This window comes from Corylus avellana, chromosome ca5 (assembly GCF_901000735.1).
Source record: "Corylus avellana chromosome ca5, CavTom2PMs-1.0".
NCBI lineage: Eukaryota > Viridiplantae > Streptophyta > Magnoliopsida > Fagales > Betulaceae > Corylus > Corylus avellana.
The window spans coordinates 29,303,812-29,318,570 of record NC_081545.1 but is presented as its reverse complement, the minus strand read 5'-3'; the positions used below and the strand labels follow the sequence as shown (position 1 = coordinate 29,318,570).

The window sequence follows — 14,759 nt, the reverse complement described above, 5'->3', positions numbered from 1 at the left end:
GTTGCACTTTGAAAGGCATATATATATATATATATATATATATGATCGATCACCTCACTTATCAAGTAAACCAAACCCACTCATCTTGTGTTGAATTCTAGCAATTGAAAATGAAGTTCTTTTGGGCCGCTGCTCTCTTGCTTACTTTGGTTCTTGGGGTGACTGAGGCTTTTGATTTTCACGAGAAGGATTTGGGGTCCAAGGAAAGTTTGTGGGATTTGTATGAGAGGTGGAGGAGCCACCACTCGGTCTCCAACTTCAAGAGCCTTGCTGATGATGAGAAGCACAAGCGCTTCAATGTATTCAAGGAAAATGTTATGCATGTTCATAACACCAACAAGATGGATAAGCCTTATAAGCTGAAGTTGAACAAGTTTGCCGACATGTCTAACCATGAATTTAGGACCACTTACGCAGGGTCCAAGGTTAAGCACCATAGGATGCTCCGAGGAAAGCCACGTGGAAGTGGGAGCTTCATGTACGAGAAGGTTGACAGAGTTCCCCGCTCTATTGATTAGAGGAAGAAAGGTGCTGTAACTAGTGTTAAGAACCAAGGCCAATGTGGTAAATAAAGTTTGTCTCCGGCTGTACATGTTATTAACACATAATACTTGATTCGATTGATTGTAATATTTGATTGTTTTTGTTAATGTTTTAATTGCAGGTAGTTGTTGGGCCTTTGCAGCCATTGCAGCAGTAGAGGGTGTTAATCAAATCAAGACCAACAAGCTAGTTTCTTTGTCTGAGCAAGAGTTGGTAGATTGTGATACTCAACAAAATCAAGGCTGCAATGGAGGATTTCAAGAATATGCTTTAATTTGAGTTCATCAGGCGAAAGGGGGGCATAAACACAGAAACTAATTACCCTTACAAAGCAGCAGATGGAACTTGTGATGCTAATTCCATGGTATATATTTTATGTTTCACGCACTCTTTAACTGATTGAGATATAGCTAGTGTTTGATTAACTTTTGGGGAACTTCACTTATTTCTTGATATTTTATCACTTCTGTAATTATATCCATAATCTTTAAAAAGTTGTAATATTGTGTCGTCATCTTTCAAAAGTGTACAATGTTACAATTTGTTCTAATTTTCCGTTATATCTCAACGGAATATGTCAAAATTCTCAAAATAACCCATTTTTTTATATTAAAAAAAAAGTTAGAACACAAGCCGTACGTGTGTCACCACCCACGGCTAAGGTGAGGCCATCTAATTTAATTCTAAATATTAACAATAAGGGTGGCATTGTAAACTATTGAAAAATAACGACTCGATATTGCAACTTTTTTAAAAGTAATGATATGATTGCAAAAGAAATGAAATTTCCTCAACTTTAATATTTCCCTTAAATTATGATGAAACTTATTAAGTCATGTGGTTGCGCAGGAAAATTCTACAGTAGTGTCAATTGATGGGTATGAGCTTGTGCCTGCTAATAATGAGAACGCATTGCTTAAAGCAGCTGCAAATCAACCTGTTTCTGTGACCATAGATGCTGGGGGTTCTGATTTCCAATTCTACTCGGAGGTGAAGTACTATTTGACTTATCTAACGTGGGACAACATTTGTAGATCTAATCACGAGTCCTTCAATGTTTCTGGCAGCAAATACGTACGAATTGCTAAGTTATTAAAAGGAAAAAAGAAGTTTGAAAAAACGAAAATTGGAATACTTGTGGAACTAAGAGCAACATGATGTTATTAGGAATTAACTGGGTTTTATGGCCTGATTGGCTTACATGATCACAGGGGGTGTTTACTGGAAAATGTGGCATAGAGCTGGATCATGTAGTTGCAGTTGTTGGCTATGGAACAACGTACCCGTCATGGAACCAAGTACTGGATAGTGAAGGACTCCTGGGGACCAGAATGGGGAGCGAAGGGTTACATAAGGATGCAGCGTGGCATATCTGACAAGGAGGGGCTGTGTGGTATTGCAATGGAGGCTTCATGTCCCATAAAGAAGAATGGATGATTTATGCATGCTAGCCGTTTGATATATTGCCTAACTGAGACGTGGTTTATATTTTTGCGTGTATCACGCTTGTAGCCGTTAATCCTCAATAGTATCATAGGTTTCAAAAGTTTTGAATGAACTAGTTGTACTCACCTGTCTATTCGAAGGCGGTCAAAAGAAATTTGTTAGGAAAAGAGGGTGACATGCCATTGAGATTTAACATGACTTTAGGATAGAAAAAAGAGAAGAAAAATAGAAAAGAAAAAAGAAAAGAAGGGTATGTTTCTCATGCTTTAGTTAATATATTATTCCGAAATGAAAAATGATTTGAGGATCAATTTCTGTTTACATAAAAAAAAAATAATAATAATAATAATAAAACAACAATAAAAAATCGCCATAAAACTAAACAAATTGAAACATACAAATCAATTATGAAATTTATAGAAATTGCCATAAATATATATAATAGACATTACACAATTTATTATCCATAAACTAAATTGGCATCTTTCCCGTTTGACTAAATAGAAAACCATTCATGTTTGACCACCACATCAAAGACGACTTAGCTGCACCATATGGAAATCCTCACGTAGGGCATCCGGCATTGACTAGCAAAGCTTTCATTGTCGTAGACTAAAATTACCAAAACATCCGAACCACTCTCAAGATAGGCAGAAAATCAACCAAGAGAGAGCCTGCCGCTAAAGATAATCCTCCCCAAACACCCATTTATTTCAAATTTTTATCTTCTAAAATCCATCCTCTCCAAAGTTGGTACTCAATGAATTCAGCACAATGCTTCAACTCTCCCCGATATTTCACCTTCTCCATCTTGGCTTGATCACAATCTTCATTCTTCCAGTATCTTCGATCGCAGTAGATGTGCGCCATACTGCCTGTAGTCATCCATTCGAGTGTGGGGATTTCCACAACATCAGCTACCCTTTCTGGGGAGATCCCTTACCCCCATATTGCGGCCTTTCAGAATTCCAGCTCGCGTGCCAGGATGGATTCCCTGTCCTACATATCATGTCAGAAAGATTTCGGGTTTTGTTGATCGATCATGAAAAACATATTCTGAGGCTTGCTAGATTAGATTTATATGACAATAATTGTCCCTCTAGATACGTTAACACCACCCTCAGCTACCTTTTCAGCTACGCCCCTGACTTTGGAAACCTTACCTTGTTCTATGGTTGCTCATCAGTCACTCCACCTTTGGCATCCAATACATTCAGCTGTCGCAAAAATGATTCGTCGACTGAAACTGGTTTTTATACAATTGGTTCCATTCCAAGTGGTGAAAACAACAGAACATGCAATGAAAGCATCACTGTCCCAGTGCTTCAAACGGCAGCAAAAGCCCTTAGAGATAATGTATCATCTCTTACTGAAGCTCTGGATGATGGCTTTGAAGTCCAGTGGATTGTAGATCGTACAGCATGTTTGGAATGTGTCAGCTCCGGTGGACGTTGTGGATATAACACCAGTTACTTCCATCCTATCTGCTTTTGCCCTGATCAGCCTTATACATTAAGATGTCCAAAAGGTACAGACACCTTACCTTTCTTTCGTGTGAAGGTACATGTTTAGACAATTCTTCATGTTTCTGTTATTGGAAAGATGCCGTAGATATATACATGCACCTCCTACCTCCCCCAACCCCCCTTTCTTTTCTCTCTTTCTCGAATCCCCAAATCGGCAAGGGCCTTCAAATCTTGGACCAGCAATAAAGCATTCAGCTTAATTGTCTGGTAGAGAAGCATCAAAGAGTGCAATTTCTGTTCATGGTCCAAATTAGTGAACAAATGCTGAGATTGAAGCCATAAACCATTGGAAAGGAATACCATATCCCAATAAATCAAACTAAGTTGCCATGAATCAGAACCTTACCATAGCAACTCATAGCAGCCATGAAAGAACAAGTCAATAAAATGAAAAAAAAAAATAGATACATTTCTAAAAAACCATTGTAGAACTCCATTATATGGAGCTAACCACATAAATTATAATAAAAATATGAAAGTGAATTGAGAATTAGTTATCGACATAATCTAATTCCCTGCTTGGTCTTATGCTTATGTTGCAGGATCCAAGTTGAATTTGAGGAAGAAAATTTTAGTAGGTAATACACCTTGATACTCCTCTACCTTCATTTGCATATTTCAAAAATAAAAATTGACTGAAGCATACTTTCTTTTTGTATTTTTCAAGTACTATCACAAAAACAACGTTCCAGTTCTCCACATATAGACTCTCATTTATAAAAACAAAACAAAGAACAGAGAAGAAGGAAAATACATATATACCTCCTAACTTGAAGGGATGTATGTCTCTGGTGTTTGCTGTCTTTAATGTATGCAGGATCAGTGGTCGGAGTTTGCAGTATTACAGTGACACTAGTCATTCTTTGTTGCCTGAGAAAGAAGTCTGAATCAGATGAATCAGTAGTCTTCTGGAATAAGAAAACAAAGAATGTGGTAAATATAGAGGCTTTTCTAAAGAAATGTGTATCCATTGCTCCCAAAAGATATAATTTTTCAGACATAAAGAAAATGACCAACTCCTTTAAAGACAAATTAGGTCAAGGAGGGTATGGTTATGTATACAAAGGAAAGCTGCCCGATGACCGTCTAGTGGCAGTGAAGGTTTTGGGCGAGTCCACAGGTAATGGAGAAGAATTTCTTAATGAGGTTGCCAGCATCAGTAGAACTGCTCATGTAAACATTGTCACCCTTCTAGGTTTCTGTTTTGAAGGATCTAAAAGAGCACTTATCTACGAATTCATGCCAAATGGATCTCTTGAAAAATACATATATGATGAGAACCAATTAATTGGAAGTCCCCGTTTAGGATGGGAAAAAAATTACCACATTGCAATTGCCATTGCACATGGCCTAGAGTACTTGCACCGGGGCTGTAATACACAAATCCTCCATCTTGATATAAAACCACAAAATATCCTATTGGACCAAGATTTCTGTCCAAAGATTTCAGATTTTGGTCTTGCTAAGTTATGCAACAGAAAAGAGAGCACTATGTCACTGTTGGGTGCAAGAGGAACAGTTGGATACATTGCACCAGAAGTATTTTCAAGAAACTTCGGAATAGTTTCACACAAATCTGATGTTTATAGTTATGGAATGATGATTTTAGAAATGGTTGCAGGAAGAAAGAACATTGATGCAGGACTCCAACATAGCAGTGAAATATATTTTCCACACTGGATCCACAAGCATATAGAATTAGAAGGGGATCTAAAACTGCTCTTGAACATGAATAAAGCCAGCGAAGAGCTTGCAAGAAAGATGATTGTAGTGGGTTTGTGGTGCATACAATCTAATCCAGCTAACCGGCCTTCCATGGATAAGGTAGTCGATATGTTAGAAGGAAGTCATGAAGTTATTCAAGTTCCACCCAAGCCTTTTCCTTCTTCCCCTTAGGGAAGTCCAGCAGGAGGTTCCACAACATCCTCTCCAAATCCTTTCAAAGACAGTTTCGAGGCTCTACACTGAAATTTATCATATGTGGAATGTAATCCTTGACTAGACATTGAATGGACATGATAGACAAACTTTGAATGACTTATTTGATTGTCTGATCTAGGCCCAATTGTTTCTTTTCTGGTATCCTTCACACCAGCGCAGACTACTCTGATGGTTTACCTCTGTAAGTGATTGTTACACTTCCTCTAGCAATTAACTGTAGCTCCACAATTTAACTTTTTAAGCCAGTGCTTTCTACCCCAGCGTAACAATCCTACAGTGCAGCAGGGTAAATTTATAAAGAATGTAAAGTTTTGCAGCATGCTTTAAACTGCACCTCACATCTTGATGCACATTTAATGTATCTATGTCGATCTCATGTCACCAGAATACATTTTAAACAAATGAAATCCAGTTAGTAGTGGATAATACTATTGAACATTTCCAAGGACCCGCAGCACATAAATGTGGAATGAAACATAAAATATATAGTCCATGGCTTCTTCTGGTGCCTAATAAATTTGCCAAATCTTTTGAAGTTCATGACAATCAACTGCAGAACCCCTTTTAATCAGGAAAGTTTTCTACTCGAGCATATAAGAATGAGTAGTTTTGCAAAATGGGAAACATTGACCGAATCTTGCTGCTACAAATAACGTAGAACACTTCAACATTCATGCTGTAGATTTTGATCTTTTTATTAGAAATTTTGAGGGAGTGCCCCTCGGCGCTATTCTAATCAGATTGACTTACTTATCAAAAAAAATTGAGGGACACCTTAATTGCAATGGAATAAGATTGTCAAAGTAGCTATCTGATTTATTTAGAGTTTTGGCAATCCTCTGCAACCAAAGTGGCAAGATACAGATATTATGGGTCCGAAACATTTCAGAAAAGAGACCCAAAACCAACATTTCAAAAGTGAAAGAATCAAAGATATTGTTTAGAATTTTTTCCCTTTTTTTAGAAGTATAATAGAATGAAGAGTTTTACAAATATGCAGAACAAAACAAGATATTATGGAATTATTATTCCCACATCAAGTTTTAGTCATTGTTTGATATTCTATGACATCATGAATCAGAAGCTTTTCAAAATTGCTTGACAAAAGTAATTCATGATGGCTGCTGGAAAATTCATCTCAATCTCTGAAAATATTGAGATAGAAGTGAATTTTCACATTGGAAATCGATAAGGTATGAAATGAGTGCACAGGGAGAGAAACCAGAATTAGCATTATTTGGGGACTAGTGAGAGAACTTGGATAAAAGGTTTTGGTCATGTGTAGGAACAGCTAATGATTGCAAAAAGAAGGAGGTATACAGCTCACATGGATTGTGGTACTGAGACTTTTCCCCCAGAAAAAAAATATATACAAAAGGATTAGTGAATATTATAAGAAAGAGAGTCCCCCATAAGAGATAAATGAACCTCAAACAAACAAAATAAAATGCCCTAGACAGTGGATTGGCGAAAAGCAACATGGATAACAAATCTTTGTTATGAGGGGGTAGTCACACCCAACTATTCTGATCCAATTTCTGATCAGAAATTTGACCACCATGACTATGCACAACAAGTTTTTGTTCATCAAAAACATACTGCACTCGCATTGCACAAAATAGCACTCTAATCTCCTTCAGTTTTTAGCAATGACGGAATTATAAAGGCAACTGACTGAGCACCTTGTTTGAACGAATGCAGATGGAGTGCTTGACCAGAAGGAAACTTGCCTATAACTGGTGCCCTTGAGGGACTGTGGGGCTCACATTTTGAACAATTTTGCTTACACCTTGAAAGTACTTCAGATAGAAACCAGCCACTTAAATTTTATAGGAAAAACAAGAAAGGTTAGATTTATGAACCTCCTGCTTTAATTTGATGGTATGATTGTGATGTGGGTCCTAGGTGAGAATAAAATTGAAGTTTGCTAGCTGAAACTTACTATTCCTGGCATTGTAGCAATATTGTTCACTGCAGTGCTGAAATATAAATTTTGAATTATTTATTGGTCCAATTAGTAAGGGTTTTGGGGTCTTTTATTTATATTTTATATGGAGCCTCTTATCTATATTTTATTAGTAATAATACGTGCCCCATATTAGCTTGTCTTGAGCATCAAAACTGAAGTGTTATTTGGGTTATTTGAGAGGCCAATATAAGCTTTATAATGACTCTTCTTATTATTGACCTACAACTAGAATACTTATTTCTCTAAAACCCTAGAAGGTGTGATGCTTTCTTTCACTACCAGTGATTCCTAGGAACTTAATATGGGACACCAAATCTGCCAGTCCTTAATTCCTAAACCAATTTCACCAATTCCCAAATCTTTTAAAAGTTCCAACCCTAATTTCCTAAACCCTAGAGCCTCCCAGAGGTTCTACATCACCCTCACATCCATTCTCAGTTTCACTAATCCAGGCCTACTACCCAGTGCCTTCCAGAGGAGGGGGGGGGCGGCGATGGGGGGGCGCACTCTTAGACCAAGTATATCAAAAGTGCTCCATGTATAGTGAAGCGGAACTAAAACTCCAAAATTTACATGTTAGGTAAGCATTATCTGACTTTTATGGCATAGGGTTATCAAGTAACAAGCTAAGACATGTCTACAGAGAAATAATTGAGTTCAAGCTAAAGTCTTACATGCAAAGTAATTTGGTGGCCAGCAGATGGAGAATTCCCATCCCACAGGAAATCCACATCCTTCCTCCCTCAAATAAACTGAACATGTAATGGGAATCACGGCATGCTAAATCTATCACCTAATGATTTGTGAAACTTCACATTCTCTTAGAGCAATAGATCTGCTATCTGGTAGATTTGCCTGCAAAATAATTAGCTAAAATGAAGCCAACATTCGACTTGTAGTGTTCACCAATTAAACAGACAATGAAACAAATGTGGCATGTTGGAGTAAATAGAAAATGTGTATATCAGTTCAAAATGATCCATGAGAAAACACAGAAAGCTTGCTTCATTTTGGATTATGCCAAGCTCATATATACTACTATAAAAGGATGCAAGTATAAGCTTAACTATCAAGATTACCAATTTGCGTTTCAAATCTGTAATTGCCAGCTGTCTCTGATAAGCAAAAAACTTCAGCGACTGAGACACAAAAAAAGGAAAAAAGAAGTTCAAATCAAAGTCACTAACCATATGATGACACAAACGGATGGACAAAAATACTCCCAGAACCAGGAGACGATGAATTAGTGACAAAACAAGAACTTCACTTACTCCAATTCTCTGCATCTCAAGGGATCTATGTAATGCTTCTCTCTTGGTTAGAAGATTTTCAGGCACCGGTTTTAGAGGCCGTCTGTAGTTCTTCCCACGGTAAATAATTATAGCATGACCGTCTTTTAGCTTGTTCACTGAAACTAGAATTCCACTGCTTTCTGCTTCAAGCAATTTAGCAGTATAAATGACCTGTCGAAACAATCTCTGCATTGTAATCACCTTGGCTACTTCTCTGTACTTCCAGTGTTGATGCAAGCCTTCTATTACACCATCAAAGACGCCACGCCTGCCTGAAACCAACATTAAAACAAATATGTATGAGCAGAGAAAGTAACTTATTCCTGTAATATCTGATATTCAAGTAATGATGTTACAATATACAGATCAACTCAGACCAGCATCTATTGAGATAGTTGACGCTATCTGCTTTCAAATTACAGCACCAGAAACCAACTTTACTACTAACCCAGAAAATGATCACTCTAAAACAAGAGGCTGGTCCACATTATGTATTCAATAAGAGAAAGAAATAAAAAGCAAAGAAACTTGCACATAAGAAGTTGGTGGAAGAATTAAAGGATTTTTTCATGAGTGCTGCACTGCCCCAACTCTCTCTAACAATCACCTGCAAATTGTTAAAACATCTCTTCTGGAGCAGGAAGGTACACACAAAAAAATGATGCTGATTTCAGATCTTAAAAGATGAGTATTTTAACACAGAAGTAACAAAATGCGAGAAGAGCTCACACGGTTACTCATCAATATGAAACCACACATTACGATGTAATTTTCTGCTATGAAACATAGCATACAAACAAAAAAAGAACAACCAGGATGCAGCATGCTTAGGCAGAAACAAAAGAAAACTTGGACTACTTTTCAATTGCGAGAACACATTTTTTAGGCAACTCATTACTAAGTATATCATGCCAAAAATAAATTCCTACAGAAATTTTTATTACCCGATAAGCAGCTCTAATACCAACTAGAAAACTTATTTCCAATCTTGATATTGGACCAATCAATAGTTTAAAACTTAAAACGCCAAAACAAGAATACTAACTACCATAGAGAACAAAGAATACAGGATAGAGCTATTATGCATCTAGACAAGTCTTTCATTACCAAGCACTAAACAACTATCCATCTTCAGTCCCATTTTCTCGAAACATTTTCTCTCCTCTTCTGTTATCATTTCCTGGTCAGCATCCTGTTCAACAGGTGCCCATGCACCATTCAACATTGATAACTCCTTCATCGACTTCTCTATCTTTACGTTAAGCTGCAAAATCCACAATGGATCTTCAACAAAAGCAGTGTCATGAAATAAGATAACAGGGAAATCAAACCTATAATTGACCCTTACAATGAAAAGCTTGCGCTCTTGCTCTCTTAGTTCCCTCTCTAATCTTTGCTTTTCGGCTTCCAATTTGATTTCTCTCTTGGTATTTCTGTTTTTCAGGTCCCTGAACTCTGTTTGGATATACTGGGATTCTGATAAAGTTCCAGATGTGCTAGTGTTTTCCATTAATCCATTATCCACACAAATGGCTTCAATTGCTTTCAGCCGTGCACCTTCTTCATAAAGTTGGCATCTTTTGAGCTCGGTTTCTCTCTCCTCTATCAAATTTTCAACTCTGCCAGGTAGAAAGTCCTTGCCTCTATAAAGTATGACCAGAAACTTATTACGCAGCAAAAGAACTCCTCCTGTAAGATGCTGCAATGGTATTCAATGTTTAAATACATGTATATCAGTATATCCATGGACATAATGCACAGGCAAGAATAGATAGTCAGCATCACAAACATAGCTTATGGATCTAGGTGCATAGGCAAGCATGCCTTCACCTTCAAGGCATAACAGCCTACCCCGTGATCCTTCCAGAAGCCAAACTTCTAAATTCAAGTCTAACAGCCTACCAATAAAGGTGTTCTTGTCCTCAGATCACTGTAGATTTATTCTAGCAGCTACCATCTCCTGTGCAGCAATGCTGTGGTGATTCAAGCACCAAAAACATGAACCACCAGCGATGGTGTGCCTGGACAGGGATGGTATTCATGTGAGGAAGATCAAGAGGTGGGGCCACCTTGCCCGAAAAGGTGGCCATATATGCGCCTACTGTCACCTGTAGATGACATGCATGGTAAAGCCTGCCATTGATTTAGATTAAGACAGACAGACTTTTCCCTTTTATATAAGAAACAGAACAAATACTAGCATATCATAGACGTTTCTATCTACAGCCCAAAAGTCTGTTACATCCAACTTGCCTTGAGTTCATATGCTATTTGCTCATTGTCTGTATTCGGGATTCCCCACTTCAAAGCAATCTTCACGATCAGACTTTTCTCCCAAAGTTTTAAAATGGCCACAGCTAAGCCTTGAAGTTTTCTGTTTTTCCCTTTAAAAATCGAAGGAAAACTGGAATTAAAGTCTTGATTACACAGACAAGCGCATGCACACCACTAGCATGGCCCAGAATATGTAGTATGATGGATAGATTCAAATTTAAGAATAAAATGTAAGAATTATGTGCCTGAAATAGACCCATCATGATCATTCTCCATCTTTTTCAATATTGATATGTTATTATTATTTGTGAAGACAAATTTTTCTCATGATGGGATATATTATATTGATTGCAATTTACATTATTATAGTATAATCACAAAAGAGAAAAGTTTGTTTATGATATAGACAGGTAAAACTACGTACTCAGGTCCATAAGTGTCATATATATTAAATATATATTTTTCAACACCTTATATATATATTAAATAATGTTGGACTTGGCTGCATCTATGAAGATAAGCTCAGGAGTATACAAGAGAAACCACCTAACTAGTAGGAGCAAAAAGAACAAGGAAATCATGTTAACTAATCACCAAAGGAGAAACAAAAGAAATTGTCCAAAGATATAAGGTGTTGAAAAATAAAGACTTAATCTCTTTTAAAGTTCTCGCACGGTCCTCAAAACTTCTATTATTTCTTTCTCTCCATAGAAACCACAAAAGGCACGAAGGCACCATCTTACACACAAGCACTACAAGTCGACTACTCGTCTAGGCATAACTCAAGATAGCCTAAATCGACTGAAGAAAACATTCCAAATGACACAAGCAACCTCACAATGGAGAAAAAAATGGTCCACAGATTCCCGATTCCATTTACACATGAAACACCTATCAATCATAATGACATGCCACTTCCTGAGATTGTTCATGGTAAAGATCTTTCTTAGAGCTGCTGACCAAGCAAAAAATACCACCCTCAACAGAACCTTAGTCCGTCAAACACTCTTCCAAGGAAAACAAAAGCCATTATTACAACCCATGACACTATAAGGATTTAACACCATACAATCCTCTTTTGGAGGGGATCCACCATAGCTTGTCCTCACCTTCTCGTCTCACTCTCATTAAATACAACACCCTGAAGAACGAGGCAAAGACGTCCACCTCCCAATCATGAGCCGTTCTAGCAAAGCTCACGTTTTAACATATGTCATAACCCTATAACGTAGGTCTTATATGTCAAAGGAAAGCCCAATGATTCTCGGTTGTGTCCAAAAAGTTATTGCTCATAATAAATTAAAATAATAACAACACTAAAAATCACTATTCAGAACAACAACACAAGGAAATAATCACAACCAATTAATTAATATTTATAAAAGCAATAATTGTGCCCAAAGATTTATCTCACATCCTAAAACAATGATGTTAATAATTATCATACACAAGTAAATAATATTTATATTAAGTATACTCTCTTAATGACTTAATCAAATGTATATTTTCCCTTCTCTTCCTTTTTCTTTTTCTTCTTTGTTTTTACTTTCTCTTTTCTTCCTTATCTGATAGGTACGTTTTCGCTTCTCTTTTTCTAGTTCTTTTCTTATGTAGATATTATATTGTAAAATGATGTACTTCCTGAAAATCATAATTTCTGGGGAAAAACTGACATATGACAGTAGGCAAGGTAATACCAAGGACAAAATGAGTAGGTAAAGGGTGGGCAAGCTTCCTCAAGTATGTCAATTCATCATTTGTCAGTTTTGCTCTAGCATGCGGCGGACAGAGCCTAAAGGGAGGCCTAAATCCAGGAACCACTTCAGGAAGTAAGTCTGCATCTACAGGCAAAGGTTTGTGCATCCACCAGTCAATGAAGCGGGGTCCCAAGCCATCCAATAATCTGTCTGTTTCCCTCTCATAAAGAGATCCACTGACCGGTTGGCTATCCAAATCCTCTTTTAAAAAGTCGGCACTTGGTAAAGTCTTCCCCTCACTTTCCTTTCTGCGCATCATTTCATCTAAACCACTTTCATTGGAGTTAATTTCATAATAAGGCACCCCTCGACGGCCAGCAACCCCCGCATGCGTCTTTAAAAAACTATCCACAGACGACTGATACTTGCATCCTCGATAGACAACAAGAATATCTTTCTTACACCATACAACCAGGCCTCCCGTCTTGATCTGTTTTTACAAAAAGATTTACAAAAGCAACCATCAGAAACAGTAAAACAGAAAAAATAAAATAAAATAATATAATGATGACATCTAAAATGAGGTAGCAGCATGATAAGGAATTAGGAATTTCAACCTACTATGGAATTATTATAGGCAGTATCTAATTATATGAAATAACAATTAGACATCTAACACAGACAAATAGAAAAATATCACAATCTCAGTAGTCAAAACCTCTAACAAGAATAAGTAGCTGCAATCCAATTGAATCTTAATATTTGCCTGTTCGTAAAGAGAATATCCATCAATCTACTGATCATAAGCATTTGTTTAACCAAAAGAGACAAGATAAAGTATAGTAAAAAGAGTAATATATATACAAAGTACATGTTCGTGTGGCAGAACAACCAGAGGGTAATTTTCAAAATGAACCCAGCACATCATAATCTTTCAATTTAAGAAAAAGGAAAACAATTTACAATTATAGTTTCCCTTCATGAAAAAACAAATAAAAGCAAAAAACAAACCGAACCTCGACGATTTCTCGTGCTCTATCCATATTCCGGCGCAAAGGGACATCAAATTTTAACATAGCAAGCTCATTCCTCCTCCAAACCATTTTAATCTCATCAACTATACCTTGAGTCACCCCAGCTTTCTTAACCTTCACCCACTGCCCCATATTTGCGGCCTCACCTCTCAACCTCTCAAGCAACGCTTTGTCAAGCCTCAACTCTGCCTCAGTCTCCGCCTTTTCCTTCTTCGTCCTCCGAAAAATAAACCCCTCGTTGCTTTCCCACGGCATTTTCCAGCCATTTCTCGTACCTTTATCTTCCCCAAGCTGTTCCAAGCAATCCCCAAATCCAAATTCCCCAGAATCCTTCTGGGTTTCATCAGAACTTTCACTCTTTCGGAGTCTTCCGATGCTTCTGACGATCTTATTCACTGCTCTCGTCCCTCTCACGCCAACTTTCTCAGTCAGCGCCTTATCGGCCTTCTCGACCTTGGCATTGTTGAAGTTCTTCTTGTCGTTGTTGGGTTTGGAGAGGTCAAGAACTTCATGGGGTTGGAGAAGAAGGGGGCCCTGCATCCATGGAGCTGCGGGCATCTTAATGGCGGCATCGGATTGCGAAAGGGGTTGCTTTACGGAGACTGAGAATTCTGTGGGGTTTGTGGGGGTTGGGGTGTGTTTGGGGGTTCTGGGAGGTTTTGGGTTTAAGGAGGATGAGATGATGAGGTATGAAGGTGATCGAGAGAGAAAGAGAGTTGCAGACATTGATGGGCGAGAGTCGGGGTGGAAGATATGCAGAGCTGCGAGTTTGATTTTCGTGTCACTCTCTTCACTCCCTTTCTATCTATCATCTATGGATCAGTTAGTTAGTTTGCCTTATAAGAATACAGGATGAGTTGGCTTTAGACGGTTGGATATTCAAATTTGGTGTTTTCTTTTTTCTTTATTTATTTATTTTTTCAATCTTTGAAGAAGTCTCTAATTTTCACATACAACGCTTGTAAATTTACAAGCAGCCTACTCCACAATTTATTTTGTTTTTATTTTTTTTATTAATAAAGACAGTAATTGCTTGC

The 14,759-nt window shown here is 37.5% G+C and overlaps 3 protein-coding genes and 1 pseudogene across 7 annotated transcripts; 3 read left to right on the top strand and 1 right to left on the bottom strand.

Annotated features, from left to right (window-relative positions):
- Nucleotides 1-110: 110 nt before the first annotated feature.
- Nucleotides 111-2,092, top strand: LOC132181278 (vignain-like; annotated as a pseudogene).
- Nucleotides 2,093-2,416: 324 nt separating this feature from the next.
- LOC132180417 (LEAF RUST 10 DISEASE-RESISTANCE LOCUS RECEPTOR-LIKE PROTEIN KINASE-like 2.7) lies at nucleotides 2,417-3,903 on the top strand. The gene has a single exon (XM_059593226.1). It carries the CDS (start codon nucleotides 2,764-2,766, stop codon nucleotides 3,559-3,561), a length of 798 nt encoding a protein of 265 aa, XP_059449209.1. The 5' UTR covers nucleotides 2,417-2,763; the 3' UTR covers nucleotides 3,562-3,903.
- Nucleotides 3,904-4,294: 391 nt separating this feature from the next.
- On the bottom strand, nucleotides 4,295-14,507 carry LOC132180414 (chloroplastic group IIA intron splicing facilitator CRS1, chloroplastic). Of its 5 annotated transcripts, none has more exons than XR_009440144.1 (9): nucleotides 13,705-14,507; nucleotides 12,689-13,178; nucleotides 10,971-11,101; nucleotides 10,066-10,416; nucleotides 9,825-9,981; nucleotides 8,697-8,989; nucleotides 8,505-8,564; nucleotides 8,100-8,280; nucleotides 4,295-4,385 (listed from the first exon to the last, which is right to left on the bottom strand). XR_009440144.1 is itself a non-coding variant. In XM_059593222.1 (8 exons), exons 1-8 carry the CDS (start codon nucleotides 14,446-14,448, stop codon nucleotides 4,368-4,370), a joined length of 2,244 nt encoding a protein of 747 aa, XP_059449205.1. In that variant the 5' UTR covers nucleotides 14,449-14,507; the 3' UTR covers nucleotides 4,300-4,367. The 5 variants fall into 5 exon arrangements, 2 of the variants coding, with proteins under 2 accessions (XP_059449205.1, XP_059449206.1); XR_009440145.1 differs by having other exon boundaries at nucleotides 4,309-4,398; XR_009440146.1 differs by having other exon boundaries at nucleotides 4,347-4,423.
- LOC132180415 (PR5-like receptor kinase) lies at nucleotides 4,323-8,093 on the top strand. Its single transcript, XM_059593224.1, has 2 exons — nucleotides 4,323-5,637; nucleotides 7,158-8,093. Exon 1 carries the CDS (start codon nucleotides 4,323-4,325, stop codon nucleotides 5,409-5,411), a length of 1,089 nt encoding a protein of 362 aa, XP_059449207.1. The 3' UTR covers nucleotides 5,412-5,637; nucleotides 7,158-8,093.
- Nucleotides 14,508-14,759: the final 252 nt, after the last annotated feature.

Bases quoted from the DNA above. Each gene is read 5' to 3' on its own strand.
- LOC132180415 (XM_059593224.1), top strand. From the start codon at position 4,323: ATGTATGCAGGATCAGTGGTCGGAGTTTGCAGTATTACAGTGACACTA.
- LOC132180417 (XM_059593226.1), top strand. From the start codon at position 2,764: ATGCTTCAACTCTCCCCGATATTTCACCTTCTCCATCTTGGCTTGATC.
- LOC132180414 (XM_059593222.1), bottom strand. From the start codon at position 14,448: ATGTCTGCAACTCTCTTTCTCTCTCGATCACCTTCATACCTCATCATC. The intron at 10,417-10,970 runs GCAAGTTGGATG...ATACCATTGCAG, and splicing joins AAATAGCATATGAACTCAAG to CATCTTACAGGAGGAGTTCT. The intron at 8,565-8,696 runs GTAAGTGAAGTT...TTTGTGTCTCAG, and splicing joins TTGAGATGCAGAGAATTGGA to TCGCTGAAGTTTTTTGCTTA.